Raw genomic sequence first — 23,371 nt, forward strand, 5'->3', positions numbered from 1 at the left:
AAATATGTAGCACGTATACGTCACGTTGCCTGCTGCACTCTACTCTATCAAGTCTGGAAGCCAGAGCACAAGCTGACATGCAGTTTTCCTGGCCAGGCTTAGGCCAAAGCTAGCACACAGCATTACAAGGCATGACTCGAATTGGGTTCTGCAATCGTGGGCGGGCTTGTGTGCGCGTCTGTGTATGCGTGATGGGTGCCACCAAAAAAGGCGGCTGCGGCGGCATCAAAATGCAAAGCAAACACAGGCCCAAGCGGAGACGTCGTATCTCTGTGTTCGTTCTTCTTTCTGGTAGTTGCTGCTTTCAACACTAATGCAATTTGATGCGGCACAAAACCACAGAAATGCACACACTCACACATGCTCACAGACATGAGCAGCATTTTAGTCTGTGAGCCAACAAAAGCCTTGGCTGGCTGCTGTGGCGCTTGCGTTGGAGGTTTTACAAATCCTTAAGAGAATAGGATTTTCAACACATTTGCTTGTGCGCTCGCGTTCGTTGCATAGTTTTAGGCGTTGCATGCAACGCGCTAAGCCGGGCATTTGCCAAGGCGGCAACGGCAACAGCCACAGCAACAGCCACAGCCACATCCACAGCAACAGCAACAGCAACATCAACAGCCGACTACATCTACAGCGTCATCAGAAATGCATGGCGTACAAAAGCATATTATTTAGCTTACTCTTCGCCTGTCTCTTATCATTATTATCTGGGAGCTTCCGTTCAATAGCCGGCATCAGCACCGACACCGGCACCGGCAGCGGCATCAGCACCAACACCAGTTCCAGTCCCGTGCACTGAATTTATGCAAATGCTGCATTTTGCTTTTCAATTTCGTTCGCTTTACATTGCCTCGCCCCACCTTTCGCTTCTCCAATCCGGCAACAAGTTTTACTCTCTGCTCGGCAACTTCTTGCCGTGTTTTCCCAGCGCATTAAGCTTGACTACAGTTGTGAGGATTTGTGAGAAATATGGGTGCTATTCTTTGCATAAAGTGCCGCGTCTCACTCTCATCATTTTTGCATCTCTTCATCCTTTTATTTACTTTCACTTCCATCATTCACTTCACTTCTCATGCCAATGCTGCACAATTCAGTTTACAATTCCTGGGTTACATTTGCGTCTTGTTGATTTTTTCCTTTTTCTTTTCTGCTTTGCTACTACAGCAACTGTTGCTGTTGCTGCTGCTGCTGCTGCTGGTGGTTAAGTGTCACAAATATAAACGATTTTAGCTTTTAAATGCGCCTAGCTCTGGGGCTTCGATTGAAGCTGGACGGCGAAGCCCTTGAGTTCTTTTGTTAGTGTTGTGCATAAGCTGGATATATGGTATTGACTATGCAAATCTGCGGCTTATACCTTTTTCTGCTCTGGGCAGCTTCTGCTCGTCCGTCCACAGGTGCGAGCTGCTTGATAGTTACCCATATTTGATTGTGCTGGGAAATTAAAATAGTTGCTTTAAGTTATTTTAAAGAACTTTTAATATTATATAAATTATTTTTGTTTACTTTTGTTTTGCTAAGTAGAATAAAATGAAATTTGGTTATTTATAATTTGACTTTCAGATTTTCCAATTTATTTTTGCACTTGCTTCAATACATCAGTGAATTATATCTTTAGAATTTTTATTTGTGATAAAATTAAACTGGAATTAAGTCTATCATTTTATTGAAATTTGCAATTGCCTGAAATTTCTTATTTATTTTTATTTAAATATTCAATTCGACTTTATGATTGCCAATGTTTGCGATATTTTAAGAGATTTTCTTTTTGTCACACAATATTTAAAGCTTTTTATTCACAATATTTATTATTAAATTCAGTTAAGTTCGGCGTGGTTACTTAGTCAGCTAGCCGTAGCTGCGGCTCACGCCCCGCTATTGCCCCGGCTGTCCACCTGTTCATTAACCTGTGCGGCATTGTGCATAATATCAGTGCCAGTGGCGCAGCTATGCCGACGCCCTCATGCCGCTTTCCTCACTGCCTTCCATTGCATTGCCAATTTACGTGTGCAAAAATGTTCGCTTCATTTGGTGCGCGGCTGGCACAGCTGTTGTTAATGTTGTTGGGCTATTGTTGTTAATGTTGGCATTGCCCCGCAGCAATGCGGTGCTCATAGTCGACAGTGCGGAAAATGCAACGGCAAATGCCATGAACTTGTTGCAATGACAACAGCGTGACAGGCCGCTACTTAGCTTTAAGCTATATGCTGCATGGTGCATGGTGCATAGTGCATGCTGAATGCAGCATGATGCGTGCAAGTTAACAGCACATTAATCATGGTATGGATCGCATTTGTGTAGCGATGGGTTCGGTGTGGAGAATATCCAACAGCCAACTGTAGCACGAGCCGAGTTCGTTTCGCTCTCATTGCCTGGCATTTATTATGCTGCTTAAATGCCAAACGTAGCAGCCACATAAAGCTGGACAAATTAACGCGTGGGTGGCCCGCCTGACCCGGCCCGGGTCGTGCATCAATGTCATTGCCGTTGTTGTTGTTCGTTATTTGGACTTGGAGTCGTTGTTGAACAGCTGAACAGCAAATGCACTTGCAACAATCGTACTCATATGGCCGCCACATGTGTGCCATTTTTGTTTTCGGTGCTGCTGCACTGGCTCTTCGTTGATGTTGCTGTTGCTGTTGCTGTGTCGCGTGTCACCATTAAAGAGCTAGCGCACAGACACACACGAGCAACAATGTAGGAAAGTCAAGCAACGTCAATTTCCGTTTGTCGTCGTCATTAAAATGCAAGCGGTCATGCCTGGCCGCACTTTGCCACTCTCAACTTTTGATATGACGATGATGATAAGGAGGATGATGATGATGATGATGATGATGATGATGATGATGATGATGATGATGATGATGATGATGTGAATAAAGTTGCTGCCACTTTTGGTTGCTTAAGTCGCAGAATTCTATTAATTAGTTGTGGCGCACAACACATGTAAGCGACACTCTGCTAGCACTTAAAACAATTTACGCTCACAATTTGAAATGTCTGCATAAACAAAATGACAGCCAGCTGACAGAAAGTCAGCTAGAGAGACAGACAGACAGACACTCAGGCAGACAGGCAAAATTGTGTGAGTAACTTAAGTGCAAAGAGAGGCAGTTGTGAAATCGATACGTTTTGATGAGTTGCTATTTGTAGTTCTGTCAAAATAGATTCAGAGACCACCTTGGCGCTGCGCTAATGCGATTAAAAATGTTGTTTTTTTTTTTGGTAAATCCAATATACATTTACTCACATGTTGAATAACCGAAAACTGAAACCGCAATTAAGAGCGGAAATTGAAATGTTGTAAGTGCAGGCAAGCAATGCTGCTGCTGGTTCTTATTTAATGGCTCGTGGCAAAGTCGCTGCAGTTGCTTGGTGTTGTTGTTAGGAAGAGCAATGCAAAGTTTTAACATTTGCCACTTTGTCATTCAATTTTAATTTCAAGATTCACAGTGCGCTGCGTCTTGTTGCGTTGCGATTTTTACTTTGTAGTTGGACTCAAAAGCACTGCTGCTCGTATTCTGACAAAGTCGAAAAGTTTTTTTTATTGGTGGGCAACGTAAGGGATTGGGGTCTGTTGCTGCAGTTATGATTTACTTGCCAAACGCTGTCCCAAAACGAAAACGAAACGCAGCGCAACGAAATGAAGCCATCAAAAACGTTGACGTCGTTACGCAAAAGCGGAAATGACAATGATGATGACGATGACGACCATGATGATGATACTACAGCTGCTTTTGCCTTTACTGTTGCTGCTGCTGCTGCTGCTGCAGATGATGATGATGATGATGGGAATGATGATGCCAAATAAAATGGTGAGCAATGGTGCAGGCGAAGGATATGCACGCAATGGGAATGTGGCTGTGATTTGTGCTGCTGTGCAGGACGTGGGGCTGCAACTGATGTAGCTGTGGGCGTTGCTGCTGCTGCTGTTGTTGCTGCTTCTGCTGCTGCTGCTATTAAAACGCGTGAAATTGAAAAGGCGAAAAATTGCAAAGCCAACAGAATTGGCAAACTGTTGGACAAGTCGTATTCATTGTGTCAGTCACAAGGGAAAGAGAAAGTGTGCAACGAATCTAGCTTGGCCAACAGCAAGGGGCAGCAGCAGCAACAGGAAACAGTTTATGTAGGACATAGTGCTAAAAGCTGTCAACTATTTGATGACCATGTTGACCGCTTTGCTGGCCAATGGCTATCGTAAAAGTCGATCCTTATATATCCTCCATATAATAGGCTATATAGGCTATCAAAAGCATTTCTATTTATTCTTTACTTTATTATCTGCTATTGAGAACGATAGAATGAAGCGGAAGGGAATGAATTCAATAGCTTTGCGTATTGCTTTAAGGCGTACCGAGTTATTTATATCAGCTTCATTTTATGAATTCTAGAAAATATAATAAAACATAAAATTAAAAGAAAACAAAGCGAAAAATGAAGTTCTCTTTTTATTTTTCCTTAAAGGTTTGGAGTGTAGATAATTTGGAACCTTTTAAGACTTTTTAACATAGACTTGGAGTATATTAATTTAATCTAATTGTAAAGCACAGCCTAAATTATCTTTAGAGCTAATGCTAATTGCTATAATTGTGTGTAGAAGTCTGAGCCAAATGCAGGATAGAAAACAATAATATTTGAAATTCGTTTTATAGACGAATGTGACTTAAATGAAAATATCTATTCACTTATTTTCCTTATAATAGTAACTATCTCTATGTTCATTTACAATTCTGGAAATATCATAATTAAGATATGAACTTTGGCAAAATTGCTTTATTTGACCAATTTTAAGAATTTAACAGTTGAAAGTCGCATTTTGGGTATTTTGGTTCGAAATTTCATAAACGAATGACTTGCATCAGAGCAACGCCTGCAATTGTTGAAGTTTGCTGGCCAAATAAGGGTTCTCTTAGTCAAACTTATTTGGTACTTCGTCCATTTTCTGGCATACATGATAATGAAGCCCATTCTTGGGTATGCAAATAAGCAGAACGTCACATTTGTAGTCAGAATAATCCACAAGCTTTTGTCAAAACAGCATTACATTCACAGAAAATTACTGTTTGGACTGTCGGAGTTATTGGTCTTACAAAACGATAATCGTATTGATTGAGATAATGTATGTATCCAAAATCATTTCATTGACAATAAAAATATATTTATTTCTTTCATTATGATTTAGACATTGTCATCAAATTTTCTATGCATTAAACCCCGTTTTATTGATATTAAAAAATATTTTTTTTTATTTTTTAAACTCTACAAAAACAACACCCTTTACATATATCATTTACACAATGTATACTCCAATTACTTATGTCAACTAATTAACTAACATGTCATTCTGTTTTCCATATAATTTCTATTCACAGGTAGCGACCATGATGTCCTGCCCCTTACCTATGCCATTACCGATACCAATACCTTCAATACATAAAACTGAATTCACACCGGTTCACATTGGAGTCAAGGTGAGTCTCTTGCAAAGCTCTCTCCATTAGCCCAATAATATTTCGAGCGCCAAACGGGCCACTCGCGTTGCCTCATTAAATAATAGTAAATTAAGCGCATAAATGCGATTATCATGCAAATCGCGACCTCCGTGGCCAAAAAGTCAACAAGTGGAGCAAAATGCTATATGTAAATGCTGCCGCTAAACTGGCACACAAGACTGAGCGCCACCAGCAGCAGTACCACATTCACCACAGGCAGGATGTGACAGCATGTCGAGTGGGGTTGCTTCATTGTTGACATTATTGCAGGCAGACACTCGCACTCGCACTTGCCCACTCACCCACATGTACTGAGATATTTCTATGTATATTTAAATATATATATGTACATATTCACCCAGATATACAACGGGAACAGAATATAATGCGCGCCACTAAATCAAATTGTTGCTTGCCAAGATGGTGACGGTTGCCGCTTCTCATCAACACACACACACACACACACATCCTCATTTGACTACAACTTTAATGCGCAGTGATCACATTTTAATGATACCGAAATGCAGTGCTCGTTGTTTTTGCTATTGTTGTTGCTGTTGTATCTGAGAAATAATGATGTCAAACCTGTGCATCAGGAGTTGGAGGCCAGAGGGGGTTAACATTGTTGTGGAATGCGTCACGTTTGATAAATGCTGCAACATATTTCTTGATTTTGTTTGTCCTTTCGCTTAAATGCCACACATAAATCTATTTTTGAATGAAAGCCACTTCGTGGCGAAACGTGGCGTATGCGCAATGTATATATATATATATATATATATATATATATCTACACGTATATTTGGCTGTTTCTCCATTTTATTGTTGTTGTCTGTCTGTTTTGCTTTTATCTGAAGGAAACGGCGCTTATTGTTTGCATAATGGACGCTCGTTAGCGCTGTATAACATATATATTTCAGTGTATGTGTGGGTGTGATTGTAAGGAATTGTGCAGATCCTTTAAAGCAATATTTTTGCAAACAATGCTTGAACCAATATAAATGCGTTTTTAATTTGTTTTATATAAAAATTATTTATTTTCCATCATGCCTAGAAGGCATATCAGCAGCTGCTACTGTTGCTGCTGCTTCTGCTGTTGCTGTTTAAATCGTTGTCAGCTTTTGTCAGCGGGTGCGTTTAATAAATGAATTCCTGGTATTTCCCCCTCCTGTGTTTGACCAGAAATGCATGGACATCGTTTCACTCTTATCCTTGGGGCACGGCAGCTGCGTTCTTGCTGCCACAAAGGCTGTGTGACATGGTAAATGAATTTTTTGCCAAAACCAAAACGAAAGCATGCCAGCAAAGTCACAATAGAGTCCAACCGCTCAGATCAAAGATAAATGTTTGTGTGTGTTTGTGTGTTGCTTGTATTTGTCGCAACCAAAGCCGGTTTTTGTCACTGGTCAATGTGCAATGCCCAGAGGTTGTTCTGTGCTAGTATTCACTGTTAAGGAGAATTTGTCCATAAATGCATTTGGTCAAGTTATGCATTTTCCTCTTTCGAGAACTCAATCAATAGTAAATGAAACTTAAAATGTTACTCGTTAAGAATCAATTGACTCACAATTGGTTTTGAAAACAAAGAGGAGCAATCGCTGTAGCATGTTCGACTGACATGTGTTTCGTATATATTCATTCAGGCAGATAGACTGCACAGTGCTATATGTAGTGGCGCCCCTAATCATCATAATAAAATATCACAAACGATTGAGGAATTAATCAGTTTAAGCTGTGGATCATGTTACTATAATCAAATACTATAATCAAATAATCAAAACTAAAGACTTGAAATTTAATATGTATATATTCTTTGAGGACTTACAGTAATGAATACAAATATTTGGCTTTTGAATTTTGAATAAATTCCTCGCTTCGACAAAATCAGCAAAAAACGTATTTCTCTTGGCAAATGCATACATGTAAATGTTTTTATCACTCTAAAAATTTGATAAAGAAGTCCAACTTGTTTAGCTCATACTGGAGCCGAAACTTAGTCTCTACGCAGTAAGCAGAGCGCGTCTCTATGCGTGTGTGTCCATATACATATGTGTTCTTTGTAATGTATCAATGATTCAAATATCATATTGCAGGTTAGTGGTGTATCATGCTCGACTAGGCACTCTCACTTTCATTGTTAATCTACTAATCTGAATGGGTTCTGTATCTTTCATAAATATTTGCACTATTAATTATCAATTAAGCCTTCACAACAAAGTTATTTACATGGATTTGGTGTAAGCGGATAAATGATGACAAAAATTAATAAATGTCCATCGTATCGGTTATCAACAAGGATCAAAGTTTAATTGCCAGCTCATAAATCTGTTGTCAATTTGTTATTTTTTCAACTTTATTTCTCGTATACAACGAAAGAGCTAAGGAATGACGCGCGACTAATTATCAGGCAACATTAACTGGCTGATAGGCATGCTCGGATCTGACTCCACTAATTAAGGCAAATCAGAGCACGCAAAGTAGCCGTGGCCAGTTACAGCAGCGGCTGTCTGAGCCTTGGTGATAACAGGCCGGTTACCAGTTCATAAAAAACGAAGGCAAAAATTATTTAATAAAGCGTCAGACACATCTAGAGGGGTCAAATTTAACGAGCCACCAGCCACGGCCGTTAAACCCAATTTCCCGCCCGAGGAATCAACGGAAACTTACACTTGACCGCACGGCATAAATCATCTAGCAGGGAATTAAACTGGGCGGCTTGGCAGGAGTAGCGTCTATCTGCTTGCCCCATAAAAAATGGCTGTAAAGGTGTGTCGGCTAAATAATATTTAAAACCAGAAATAAGACAATGAGATACACATATTATATAGACCTTTCAGTATCCGTGGGGGGAGTTTATGTGTTGGGCGAAATTTCATTATACTTGAAGGCTATAAAAATGGGTGGACGCTGTTTAATGAAATAAAATGGCGAGGTTAAACAAACTAGATTTATTTGCCTGGAGCTATCAATAAACCAATAATATTCTTCACCGAATTTTCTGTTACCAGTCAGTGAACACCAAAATGAATCAAGCCTGAGTAGTTGATATTGAATTATGCTGCGACTTGATTTCTATAGTGAAATGAATTGTATTCCTCTGAAGATCAATTGGTTGCATCTCCATATCAGAGAATGCTTGTTTATTATGAAGGTTGTGACGCTTTTATTTTCATAAGATAACTCGCAGGTCAAAAACTTTCATGTCTACAAGTTTGCCTTTAGCTTGGAATTTATTTAAATTGAATTGTGGCGAATATTGGGTATATATTGAGTTTACACCTGTAACTTTTACTTAAGTTGTCTGATTTTCGTACATCTTCAAGCCAATGGACGATTTTGCCGTTTAAGAACTTCCGCTTTCTTTTCGTTTTTCCTGCTCTGACAGCAGGTGATTGTACCTATATACCCACTTTCGCATGCACCCGGTCTGCGCGGCGACCCCTCACTTTAGCCATGACTGTCCAGGGCATAAACCTTAATTCCAACTGTGCAGCGCTTTGACCGGCCAATGCTTCCGGGTTACGAAGTGAAGCGCAGCGAAGTGCCGCTGGCAGACTCAGCTGCTCCTTTGCCTTATCCTTTTGTCTTCTTGGTTCATTCGCGTACATTTATTTTTCTTATGCTTGTTATTAATAATTTAAGTTGCGCTCTACTTTGGTATGAAGACGATGAGGTAAGAATGACGAGGATGCTACCGATGAGGACTGCGTCGCAGCATTGTTTGCCTGTCTGTCAGTCCGTCCGTCTGTCTGTCTGGCGCTTTGCTGCGCAGTTTATTCTTACAAAGGATTGCGTTTCAGTTACATTTCGGGGTGTTGTGTTAAGCGCTCATTTCCAGCTACCTTTAGATGTTGTTTTTGTTGATGCTGCTGCTGCTGGTGCTGGTGCTGCTGCCTCTGCCTGGCTGTACTTTGTTTTATTTTTTATTTCCACTCAAATTGTTTTATTTGCAGCAGAGCATCTCGCACAGAGCCCCGGACGACTGGCTTTATTATAGCGATTTTTCTTGAACGCATTTTTCGTATGTTGTCGTTTTTCTTAGCTGTCTCTTACCTTTCGTAATTTTTATGATTTTATTCTTTACCTCACCTCACGCATGCCATTCACCAAAAGAGAAAATGCGACTGTGGCTGCTTTGTTTGCTTTTTGGTTTTTATTATTGTAATTCATATAAAAAAGCAGAGCGTAGTAGTTGCTATTTGCCCGGGCACTTTTGTGTGAGCTGAGTTAGTGTGTGTGCGTGTGCGTCATAATAAAAACCTTTTTCAGAAATTAAAAAAGAAAGGAGATGCGAACCAAATTGCCCAAAATCCGTGCCATACAGACTTCTGCAAATAAAAATAAATAAAATCACCGGCTGGCTGGTTGGCTCACTGGCTGGCTGTTATTGCGTATGCGCCACGTAATCCGCAAGAAAACCAAAAACATACAAAAATTGCTGTACATGGGTGCAATTCGATTTGATTTTTGCCTCGTTGTGGCTTTTGTTATTTCGCCAGCCTTGGCAAGCGTTAAAAATTATAGTTATTTAGTATGATTGTTTTGGGGTAATTGGGGCCCAAGAATTTGTGGCACATTAGACATGCACACGCCATCCTTTAAAATGGGGATTCTTGTTTCGTTTCTCGGCGCGTCGCCATTTTGCGGCAGCCCATTACGCAACAGTAAATGTAACGGTAACAACAAAAGGCTAACGGCTAATTATTCCCCCGTTAACGGGCGCAGGCACACAAAACAATCGTTAAACAAAAATATTATAGCATGCCTCTCATTTCTGTGCGTGTCCAAACTAATGCGGCACGCAGCCAAAAGCAACCAGCAGCCAGCATATTATGTCCGAGACACATGCGTGGGGCATAACTAGCTAGTAAGACAACCTAAGTGGCAGTAGTAGCAGCACCAGCGGCAGCATGAGGATGCGTGTCTTGAAAGACATCAGAAGGAACAAGAGGATTAGTTAACAAGCAGCCCCTGTCCTTGTTGTACACATAAGTCAAACAATTTGGCTGAAAATGAGCAAAAACTATGTTCGAGTACAAAGTACAAGGTGGAGCTGGATGGAAGAAAGCAGACCCTTTACTTCTGGCCGTGATGGCCATGGTGGGGCCAGGAGTGTTGTGTATAGAAATCGAAAAGGGATAGACATTAATTTCAATTAGGGCGTGTCGCCTGCTACGCCCCCAAAGTTACTCAGCTTGTTGGCGCTTCAAGTGGAAGTAGAATTAAAGTAGGAGATGAGATGTAGGAGCTGTGTGGCAGCTACTTGTAGCAGCTCGCTGGTTGTCCTGTTGCCGGGCTGCGGGGCACGAAAGACCTTTTCTCCCATACGACAAGAGTAGCAGCGTCGCTGCTGTTGTTCTGCTGTTTAAGCAATCGTTTTGTTTACAATTTCTGCGTGCATGTGTGCGTGCATAGACAGACAGACAGAGAGAGAGCGAGAGAGAGTGGTAGAGATGGCAAGAGGGACAGAGCAGGGTAGCGCGCATTATTTATTATGGTTGACACAAAGGGCAGAAGGACAGCGCTCTCGTCTCAAAATAATAGCAACAGCATACACGACTAGCACAAAATTGCACAAGATGATGCAATTCCCAGATGTCTCGTTAAAGTTTCAGAAGAGGGTGACCGAAAAATGTAGCATACTTTTGCGGGGCGATAGAAGAAAACAAGACAAGTTTAAATAGTTGCGTGTATTTTGGGAATTTTACACGCCTCATTGTAGAGCTCATATTTGCAATATAACACATAAAATAATGTGCGATAAAATAGATAAATATTGAAATATTTATTTTATGTGTACACATTAAGGCTTAACGCGATAGTTTAATATGTGGGACTGATCGTTCCTAAGCTTTGGTTGACGTAGTCTTAAAATACAAATCAATTTCGCACTCTATTGAGTATTACGGAACTAAGCTGATCTCCAGGATTTCTCTTTGCAACTTATTTTGTACTCCTACGAGACTGGTAGGGGATACTCAGAGAACCAAATTTTGTAATTACAGTAGCTTATGCCGCTGCACCGTGATCTTACTGCTGTACTCCTCAGAGTATCTTACCACTAATGGGGGATACTCAGCGGCTAGCAGATCAAGATGATTAAGCTCTAACGTCTTCTGATGCACCGATCATAACTTAAAAGAACGAAGCTTTTTATATAAAATTCGTTCTATTGACATGGTTGTCCTCTGCTTGCTATTGGGCACAAGTGCATTACTTATCTCTATAGTCAATAGCTTAACATTGAGGTTGGTCGTAAATTCCACTTGAAGACGACGTCAGTAGGTAGCCGTCAATATCAATGTCAGGTTTGCAGATAGAGCACTAAAATTAGAAAAATATATTTTTTAGTAGAGAACACGACTTGCTTCAATTTGGTATGTGCTTTCATGTCAGCTCAAATTTTATGTTCAACCTTATTTCAATGCATTAACATGTCAACACCTCAGCAGGCTAACACGCAAGTTAAGAGAAGCAGACGTAATCAACGGATCATTACTACTTCAGTATATTTAGTTTGGTTTTATATTTATATTCAGTGCGAGTATCATGTAGATCAAGCACTTATGTTGTGTCATGCAAAGTTAAAGCCAGATATGCGAGCATAGTTCAACATTGTATGGTCAATAGGCAAGCCTTAAACCTATAAATAAAAATGTCATTGATATAGCCTTTGTGCACGGTATCATCAGCATCAACAAAATACAAAGTGTTTAGAACGGATGCATTTAATTTATGATATGAATAAAAGAAACAATTATTTTGTATATGTTTACTGTATTGTAGACAAATTCTTAAAAATATTCTCACTTTCGCAGTTACACAGAATTGACTATGCCAAGTAATGAGTTTCATTCCTGATGTGTTCTGTTAGAAAGTAACTTTTCAGATGAAATTAGCTTGAGCATTTATGGTCTTAGTGATAATATATAAATATGTGTTATGTAGAATACGATAGTACACAGACTGCAGCTGTGCGAGAAATCGTTTATTTTGCTAGACATAATTAGCGTCTCGTTTTCATAATTTATCGATAAGCGTGGCGGGCTGAAAGCTTTTGTTCAAACACAGAGCGCGAATTGTGGCCAAAGAACAGTTGTTTGTGTTTTATGCAGCAACTTAAGAGCCACAGCTGTTGCTTGGAAACGGCTTTAACTCTTGCCTCGCTCTTGGGGCGCTGCCGTTCGTACGCGGCGTACACGGGCAGAAACACACTCCGACTCACTTAGGCACACATTCTAGGTAACAGCATCGTACAATGTTGACTTTGGCTTTACAGTTCAATATTTATTTTCGCGATTTTCACGCTGTGCGGCAAAAAGATTGCTTTTCTTTGGCCCAAAACGAAGAAGCTTTTGTCAACGCTGCCGTCATCGGCCTCGCTCCCACTCGCCGTGTAGTCGTCGCGCTTAGTGCCGTAGCAACGTAGCATCGTAGCATGTGGACACAACAAACAAACGGACACATGCATTAGTTGAGCTTAAATATCGTCGTCACTTGTGTCCTGTATCCTGGTGATGTTGGCACTTGCTGCCCACCTGTCGTTTGGTCGCCTGCTCCATCTACGCTTTCTATATTTTCCACTTTTGCTCAACCTTCCCCGTGGCTTGGTCGAGTCGGCGTTGTCTGCAGGTGCGCGTCGAAAACTTGTTGACCAAACTCAAAGACAAACACACACAAACAGTAAAAACTTTCGACCGTCTGCCACCGGCCAAAGTGTTGGGCTAGCGCAAATATTGTCCAGTGAAATAAGCATTATAAAATTCGCAAAATGTTTTCAACTGAAAGTGAAACTAAAAATGAGGCCAACTAAAACTTGTTGGATACTTTAGTAACTAGAAAAACAACAGAAAAAAAGTCTAGAAGAGAAAGTGGAAGTGATGAGCGCATCTTAAGACAAGATTCGCCCAACCTCACCCACACCCTCTGCCGGGCGATTTATTTGCATGTGCGCCTATAAATTCGTAATAAAAACTGCAAACGACCAAAAAGGCTGGCAATGCCAACCCTAATACAGTCATCAGCGAAAGGGTATAAGACCAGCCAACCGCCCCAAAAAGAAGGCGAAGAAGACGAAGAAAAGCGATATCTGGTGGGGTCCTGTGGTGGGATTTGTGGAGTTGGCTTTTGTTGTAACTCATTTGACATTATTATGTGCGCTTTTATGGCTGCCAAGGCTCAACGTACGCGCCCGATTCAAGTGAGTCTCGCCGTGTGTCCTTACTGCCAATTTCTCTGTCCTGTCTGTCCTGTCCTGCCTGCGCTGCTCTTCCGCTCTGTCTAGGCACATCACGCGCACATCAATAAATTTCCATGTCTCTTTTGGGCGTATACGTGTGCAGCCATGTATGTGCACGTGGGCTTGGCTTTTGTTGTAAAGTCCCTTGCAAAGCTATGGGTAATTATTATTTGGTTTATGATTTGAGCACTTTTCGTGTGCGGCGGCATCTTTAGAATTTTGTTTATTACGCCGCAAAGGCGAGCTTAGCCCAAGGTGTTTGCCTTCCCGCCATTAAATTTTAACAGTGTGTGCCCTTAAAAGTAGGCTGCTTATTTTATTGCACCAACATTTACGGCTCGTCGAATAGTTAATGCGCTTTTCTTGTTGTCATAACGACAATGAGCCTAATCCTGCCCATAACGCTGATTGGGGCTAGTTAGCCAGCAAAATCAAATGCAAACATTCGGCGATAATGACATAAATAATGCCTCAGATCCGAAGAATGCGCAATGGGCCAGAGGAGCAGCAAAGTGAGTGGCAGAAGCGAGAGTCGACAGTCGTCCTCTTAGTGAATGCACCAGTAAAACAAATAGTGTGGCAATGCTGTTGCATGCACCATATGGCACAGTGGGTTAAATCACAGAAACTATGCTTAAAAATGTATTGGATAAAAAATAAAAAATAAAAAATATGGCAATACTCTATTAGAACAGTTATATAAATTACATTTTCAATTGCAAACTTAGTAAAATAAATTAAAATTGTTTATTATTTCTAAAATTATAATTTTGTAGTTTTCCAATTACGCCGGATTACGAATTCTCGGTGTTTCGTCTTTTACTGTATGCTTTTCCAGAAGGTCGCCTCCCTCCATTCACTGTCAATCTTAACGAACCTGTCCAGATTGAATTGCTATCTTAGACTCTCTCTCTTTCGCAGACTGAGAAATAAGAAGCGTGAAGCTCACACGCAAACGCAATCTGATAAAAAACTTTCAGCCCCACGACTAAACGATATGACGTACACATGTATTTGTTATAATATTCATGCGAATATATTTTTTGTTTTTCCAAAAACTATATATGTTCAATATAAGTTATTTTGGAAAGCCTCTAACCTATATTTAACATCAGAATTTAAAGATCAATATAGTTATTTAATCAGACCTATTCTCTAAGTAACGTCTATTTCACTTCATATTACAAGTGTAATACGTAATTATTTGCGAATCATATCTAAGCATTGAAGCACTTTAAATTGGCGCGATGACTATCATGTTCCATTTGAGCTCCATATCAGATGTATATCTAAGCACACACACACAACCTTACAGCCCCTTTGCTGATGCCAAAACACTTTCATTGCACAGTTGGCTTTGCGCTGGAGCTTTTCCATTGCTTCCATGCCCACATAAACCCCAAATCGTAAAAAAGAGGAAACCAACAAACGTTCGCATAGAAAGCAAATACAAATATTGACATTGCATATGCGATTGGCGAACAGCACCGCGAGCTGCCTGCTGTTGAGCCTTCTAAGGATACGCTTGGCTCCGTTGTGGATGGGTGAGCTGAGAGGCTGGGGCAGAAAATCGTGGCCACACGTATATGCAAGGCGTTGCGGCAAAAGATTTTTACCTTTACGATGTCAATATAAATTTGTATTCGCATTACAACAATAAAAGGCCATGCCACATCCAAGGCAGCCGAGCGCCCAGCTTGCGCCAGCGGGAGCAACAACAATTTCTGATTTATGGCGCTAAAAGTGCACTCAAACACAGCCGCAGCCGCATCAGCAGCAGCAGCAACGTCGCAGCTCGTCCTGGCAGAGCAATATGGCAACGTTTTTAATTCCACAGATAACAAAGCACTCGTGGCAAAGCCGGCAATGACGGCAGCAGCGCCCAGCGAAAGCAGCAAATGGCAATGACAAAATAGAGCAGTTTGCGAGCAGCAATAAGGCGGGCTCGCAGCGGCGGGGCACAGGTCGTCGCCACGGCCCGTCCGCTCGCCAGTTTCGTTAGATAAAAATCGAAGTTTAGCAGCATTCGAGCCATGGCTGCAAGTGTATGCAACAGGCGCGGCGATAACAATTTCTAATAAACCCGCATGACAGCCCCCGTGCTGGCCACGCCCAAAGGGAAGGCTAAGCCCTTTTTTAGTGGCGGCGCGTGCAGTCGCCCCAGATTATTGCAATGATGCTGCTGCAGCATCCTTGGCTATAAAGCGGCAGATAATGTATGTCCCAATCGGAATGTGGCTTGCAAATAAATCTGCGATGTTATTACACAACCGCATGCCACATGTGCCATATGTGCCACATGTGTCGTATTTTTGATATGCCGCTTTATCAAAGTGCTGCCCACGTTTCATCTAATTGCCTAATTGCTCGTCTCTACTTTGAAAAGTTGGTAAGCTGCTTCAAACTTTCAGCGGTAAATTAACCATGATATTTATTGCAAGCGGCAGAAAATCAAACTTTGCAACTTCTACTCGTCTTTGACTGCAAGCAGTCAGCTTTTTCAGGCTTGCCAATTGAAATGAACGCTCGCAAGCATGGCATGAAATCGGCGTGAAATACTTGATGACTCAAGTGCGCCGCGCAGAGGCGAAAGAAGAAAAAAGAAAAGCAAAATGTTGTTGTAGTTGGCGCTGAGCAGGGGCCAAATTGGATGAGGCAAGGGGCAGGCGTTTGGCATTATTGAAAACTTTGCTGCATACTTGGCACAAAACCCTTTTTGCCGAAATTGTATGCAGATTCTGGTGCCGCAAATTTCCATTGTATCAGAGTTTGCCATCTCCCTAGCTTTCGATGGGGTATTTATTTATATTTTTTTGCACCCAGTTTTCACTTTTTTTTATCATTTGGTTTTTTTTTTGCTTTGGTTGCGCTGCGCAGCTTTGCCTATTTACGTGGGCGCTCTACTTGTTACCCGCAATTTGTCTTAAGTGGCAGACACCGCCCAAGTTTTCAACGGCAGCGCCGCCAACCCGCTGGCTGTTTTAGCCCCCGTAGGCATTTCCATTCATCGCGTGCGCGCGGCGGCAACTGCTTAGGAAAGTGTGAAAAAGCGTACAAAACGCCATAAAGTATGCAGAGCATTTGCATTTGGCATTCAACAAGACAAACACAAAATGAAGTGCAAAGCAGAAGCCGCGACAAATTTTCAACTAACCAAACTCGTGAAAGCAACCTTTTTATGCTTGAGTCTGGGCTACCCTGTAAACCAAATGTGACAACATGAGATTTACTAAAACGAGTTTTTCTTTATTTCAAAATTAAATGCATTAGATCTTCTAACTTAGTTTTGCTTTTAAATGTCATAAAATTAATTTGGAATTTTGGTAACTTTTTAGAATTTGGCTTATTCAGCCAGACGAGTGTTAAAGTCCACCTGCTAATATATTAAGTTACAGGGTATAGGAAAAAAGGATGCGTAGGGCACATAACAACAATGACAAAACAGGAAGAAGCCGAAAAAAAAGGGTTGACGCCGTCTTTCAACCCAGCCGCGAATTTTTTCCGTTCGTGCCTGGCTTTTGTGCTGACAAATTCAGGCGTGATAAGTTTTATGTGCGCTTATTTGACTGTTTTTAAATAGACCAGCGAGGGCAAGGGGGAACGTACACCCGAGCAGTTTTGGGTGGTCTGGTCTGTCACGCAAAAGTTAAATAATTGATGTTGACAATCAGCAAAGCAAATAAAGAAGCCGCCGCTGGTAAGAAAATGAACGAATGCCTTAGATGAAGTGGGCAAGGTTTGACATTTTGCTTTAAGTGTCGGGGTCTGTTTTCGAAATTAATAAAGGCATTTTCACCGAGCGCTTTTTCATGCTTCAAGTGGCAGGCAACCCGTTTAACTGAAGCAATTAAATAAAATTTAATTTATTAATGTGCCCAGGTTTTTCCCAAAGCTAGACAAATATGAATTAAAAGCATTAAAATTAAAAGCAAAACAAAAGAATTATATGAAGCCAATGAATAATGCATGAGTCTGCCAGATGCGCCTCAAAAATCGTAATCAGAATTCATTTTGATTTTCTTCAACTTGCATCAAATTAACCGGAAAAGTTGATCTTTCTGCTGCGTGAGGTGAGACGGGCGTGTGTCCACGCCATAAATATTAAAATCTTATTAACAAGAGTCGAAATACGTGCTCTCCGAAGAAAAACAGCAACAGGAGGAGCAGCACTCACTCATGCAAGCAATTTTCCGGCAAAAAGAAAATATGTGTCAATTGGGAAATCTATTTTGCGGATTTGCGCGCGCTCCACTCAATCAAAGGCTGAGACCTTCCGGCTGCGCCTAAAAGTATGCCGTGCCATCCGAATGAAACTCTCGAACTTATACATATCAATACACCAAAATCAAAGTCAACTGAAGAGTGGGAAGCAGGCAGACACACACACACACACACATGCATATATATTCACACACCTGAGCAGTTGTTGTTTGGCCAAGGGCCTGACGGTCTGCTACGCATATTTAAGTAAAACTTTGCCGCCAACGTTGTCCACATATAAATAAAACATTTGCGGACTGCACAAAGGATGAAACGGTAGATGGATGACCCAATGGCGCAAGATGACAGTGGCAGCAGCAACAGTGGCAGCAATGGCAGCAGGCGGATGCAGGATACAGGAAAATCCCTTTACGAGATGGAAGGGCGCAGCGCTAACGGCGGAAGTGCGTACAAACTGAAACATTGCTTCATGGAGGTGGGTCATTTTGAGCGCCTCGATAACTCTCTTCAGTATTTCAGCTGTGCGCTTGGTCAAGCAGATATGCGCCCCCAATACGGGGCTAAAGCTGCGTAGAACGCACGACGACAGCGCCATTTCAGCGTGCAGCAAATTGAAATTGGAATTGAAAGAAGCGAAACGAAACGAGCCAACGAAATGAATTCTGGTCGCTAACTGGCCATCCAGCTGGCTTCCTGCTGGGCAGCAGGCCGAACGCATTTGCTGGTGGCATAATTGGCGCTTATTTCCTGGACAGCTGCTGATGCCGATGTTAGCCGCTGACGACGTTAGCGTTAGCCGACTGTTTCATCAAATGTTTTGTGCCTGTCATTTTTATTGGTCACTGGAGGATGAAGCTGCCGCCCGATGGGCGCCCGGCGTACACACCAGTTCGAGCTTCAACTTCTGTGATTGACAGCTGGCAAAGTTTCTTCGGCTTTTTTTTTGACTCAGCAAGATTATGCATAAATCTCAATAAATTTCAATAAGCAACAAAGAGAACATTTTGCGAGCCACGTAAAGTTTTTCGTTATTTTTACTTCCCTTTTTTCTGATTTCTGCTTTGGTTAAAACTTTCAAATAATTCAAATCACTTTATACTAGCTGCCATGGCCACGCCTGTACATGTGATGGAAGTTTTTAATACCATGCCCTATGCATTACCCAGATCTATCAACCACTCGCCCCGTCACTTATCCCTTTGCGAAAGTTTACCAAATGAAGCGTATTAGGACCAAAACTTTTAATTGTTCAAATGGACAAACATATTGGGCTCCTAAGTGACTTACGCACACACACGCCCCCAAAGTTGCAGCTGCAATGTGCAAGGTTGACTTTTGAACTTGTGACGAGTCAAACAAACTAATGCTAAGCGGCTTTACCAGCAGTTTTTGTGCTCGAACAAGTGCCCGACCCCGAAACTTGTGAGCGCTGTAATTGGTCAAAGGAACTGCCCGCAAAACACAGTTAGAATTCGTTGTTCTAAAGTGTGCGCTGCTTTTATTGTATATACATGCAATAGCCCTAGACTTATCGAGCTAACGGCTTTGTTTCCGTCTGTCAATTACGTAAAAATGAATGAATTTTGAAACTAAGATTTTGATATGGTACCAAAGCTCGCAGACATCTGTCGTTCAACGGCAGTCAGCGGAGTCAGATAATCAAAAATATTATGTAACGCCACAGCAGCAGCAGCAGCAGCAGCAGCAGCAACAACAACAACAATAATAACAATAGTGTAAGGGCTACAGCAACAAGCAAATCTCCAACGACCACTTAAATCCAAGCACTTCAAGTCAATCAAGCAGCTTAAAAAGCGTAAGGCAGACAGACAGCAACGCAAACTGCTGCTGGTGACGCACAAAATGAGAATCAAATCCTTGAGGACCACAGCAGCAGGAGAACAACCTCGCGGACCAGCCAGGAAATCGGGCAGTCAAGGCAAGCGACGCGCAAAATATACATATTTATGTTTGATAAAATATGCTAAAAATGAGATAAGTAGCAAAAATCTCATTGGAGCCTACAGAGCAGGGACACTGAACGAGACAGATGTGTAGGCAGAGACAGAGAAAGAGGGAGAGAGACAGACACAGTAATCATATACACACACACACACACCCTCACTGACTTGTAGAAAAAACATGCGATTGCCTTGTAATAATCTGAAACATGGATTGAATTTCTCATAAGGAAATTTTGAGCAAGCGGAAACAGCAGTGTCCATGGTGGCCTGACAAGCAATGAGGAACGGAACTCTCAATAGTGGGCAACAGCTATGTCGTGTCGCATGTAAATGAAAAATTAGTTTCATTTGCAAAGTAACAAAATGGTAACAAAAAGGGCTAAGTTCGTGCCAAAACTAAAGTAAACTTGAGGAGCCAATCAACAGCTATCATCTTTAAGACTGTCATACACACACTCACAGCCCTCAACTACCCGGCCATAAACCTCAGCGAGCGCTAAGGCAAAAGATTTGGCTGGGTGCAAATTGAATGAAAGTGGCAGAAAAAATGTTGCTGAATTATGCAGTAGCATTTTGATGTATCAGATAAGCTAATTTGCGCACATGAAAGCAAAAAGTAAACTTGAAGCGCTGCGCGGGTGTATCAGTCTGTGTGTGGGGGTATCTTTAAGACTACAAGTAGTTGTTGCCTTTCAGCAAGTGGCAAACGAGATGCACGCAAAGTTTGCCACTTTTGGAGCTCTTCTGCTCTTCTGCTCTTTGTGCTCTTGTGAGTTTTAAAGCTAATAGCAGCCACTTCATTTGTGTCACTCGATGGCACTTCACACGTGACAATGACAACAACAGCAGCAGCAGCAGCACAAAAGCAACGACACCCAAATCAGACGTACACACGCACGCTCACACACACATACGCACAAGTTGATGCTGGGACGTGGCTGCAAGTATACAAACCTCCAAAATAAATATAGCAGCCAGTTTAGAGAGCCCAACAGCCACGAGGGATTCGCATTAGCAGCTCACTGCATGTGCGTCTAATGACAGCATTACGTATGCAAAACTAAGGCATTGCTCGTGTATGACAGCTGCATATGATAGCTTTGAACTTGTCAATGGGAAGTGTTCGAAACACTTGATTTAACAAAAGCTAAGAAATATTTCATTATTATATATTTATTATTTAGAAACTTAGAACTTAGAACTGTACTGTTTCTATTTGTGAATTAAAGATAAATTAACTAGCCATTGATTCAGACATAACTTGCTTAAATTTATGGTAAAATTACAAAATCAAGGAAAACATTCAAGTTAAAGCAAATATAATATAATTATATCTTTTATCTTAAGTAACAAAATAGGGATAGGAATTTTATGAGCAATAAAGCATTGTTCAAAAAAATAGTGTAACTGAGCACTAAATATTTTCATACTTGAATTCTAAAAACGGTATAATATAATATAAGAATCTATAACATATAATTCTTATCATCTTATATCCTAAGTAACAAAAGAGAAATAATTATTCGATCATAAATATACCTTGTATGTAGCTTTGTTCAATAACAATCATTAAATGTTTTCATATTTAAATGTTTTACTAAACCCTAAAATAGGATATCCTAAATTAGGATGATATAAGCCTAATGGATTATAATTTATCAATATATATAGCTTGACTTAGTTATTTAAACATGATGCTGTCACGTGGATAACTGATCAAGCGAACTGAACTGGTTTCAAATACAAATAAATTAATTAGATGTACAAAATTTGAAAACAAGTTTCGATTTGTTTTGCATTATATTGAAATATAAATTGTTTATGATATTAAAATGTTTCTGTGTGCACCATTTATTACAGTCATTCTCTTGAATATTAAATGATGCTCAATACAAAAATCGAAAATTCGTGAAATGAGTTCGTTGTTCAGTTGCATTTCTACAAATTGCTTGCAGACTGGTTCTAAAACTGGCTTAGACAGAGAGTGAGGCCGTTGACCCTCTCCATATAATATATTTAGAAGTAAAAATGTGAATAACATTCATTGACCTTATAACAATAAATGATTATGAATTAAAGTCAATAATTTTCTATGACAAGTGTGCTCTAGACGAGACCGCTCGACTCAGAGATACCCTGAACCCTAAGTAATGGTGATATTATAAATATTCTACGCTTATTTTATATACAATCTTTGTTTAAAAACGAAGTAAACCGACTGAGTTTTCTCTCTAAAAAGAAAATTGCTGAGTTTTCATGAAAATTAAATTGAGCTTCTACTGCGAAAGATAGTCACGAAAAAACATTTAAAATTTCAAGTCTTTTCTGGTTTACGTGATCTCAATGTGCTTACTAATCAAATAAATATGCATTATAATATATGCCACGCCTCCTTCTACCTGTTACCTACATTAAAACAAAATCATACCCTGATTTGCCGTTTTCAATGTTAAACTAATTATTCATAGAAATTCTATTAACGAGCACTCAAATTTCATAAGCATGAGGCATGAGACGGGCATCATTAAAATGAAATATAAAATCTGTCAAGTCTTCAATGGGATGAGGAAAACCCGAATATGGTCTTTTTTCCAGAGATGTAGCTGGGATATAATGATGCACGATTTTAAATTGTATTATACGTTTACAAGAAATCCCTATCGCTTTCTTAGTTCCCTGTGTTCAAAGAAAGCCTTAATAATCAGTTAAATTAATTTGGAGCTATAGAGCCTTTCATATATTGCATATTCATCGATTGCACTTCATCTTCACGCTTCCCTTTACGGTGGGAAAACCTGCTTAGCTTTGAATTGCCCGAGCCAACAATTTGATTGCTAATTAGCTGGCTGTCAGCCTGTTAATTACGTCGTCAACCAGCAAAACGAATTGAGAAGCGCATTTCCAATAAATTTGATGTGAAGTGTTGTTCAATTAATTACAAAGCAACACAAATTGTCGGCAATTTGCCAAAAAAGTTGCAACGTCTTGAGTGGTGCAACTTGTGCGGCAGCATTCTTGGCGCGCGGGCGGTCGGCTGTCTTAGCCCATTGCCAGGCGTCTGTCGTCGCGTTGCCTTGAAATTAACACTTTTCAACCCAATTTTATATTCATGCACTTCTCGTGGGACACGTCGGCGACACCGCTGTCGAACAAAGTTTTGCCTTGCCAAGTGGCAGCGCTGCGAAGTGGCTGCAACAAGGCCAGAAAAGGCGCTGGAAAAGTGTGAAAAAAAATTATAATTCCCCCAACTGCGCCGGCAGCTGAGGACTCGCTGCACTGGCTCCACTGTTGCCGTTGCCATTGCTCCTGCTGTTGCTGCTGCTGCTGCCGCTTCTTCTGCTTATGCTGCTGACTGTGTTTTTCCGTTAATTTGAAGCTATGTTAATGATAAAAGCCAACAAAGGCAACAACTACGTTGGCAGCTGCGGGGCTGCGAGCCCCTTTAAGCTGACTGA

At 40.8% G+C, this 23,371-nt stretch overlaps 1 protein-coding gene across 11 annotated transcripts in view; it reads left to right on the plus strand.

Moving 5' to 3' along the window:
• The window catches only part of LOC111601522 (polypyrimidine tract-binding protein 1), a 157,707-nt gene that overhangs the window by 31,616 nt on the left and 102,720 nt on the right, over window positions 1-23,371 (plus strand). For all 11 annotated transcript variants that reach the window (XM_023318127.2, XM_023318137.2, XM_023318135.2 and 8 more), the window contains one exon: window positions 5,373-5,471. In XM_023318127.2, coding sequence (XP_023173895.2) covers window positions 5,373-5,471 — 99 coding nt within the window. The remainder of the gene's footprint in view (window positions 1-5,372; window positions 5,472-23,371) is intronic.

Source organism: Drosophila hydei, unplaced genomic scaffold (genome assembly GCF_003285905.1).
Source record: "Drosophila hydei strain 15085-1641.00,03,60 unplaced genomic scaffold, DhydRS2 tig00000063-arrow-pilon, whole genome shotgun sequence".
In the NCBI taxonomy this organism is placed as follows: domain Eukaryota; kingdom Metazoa; phylum Arthropoda; class Insecta; order Diptera; family Drosophilidae; genus Drosophila; species Drosophila hydei.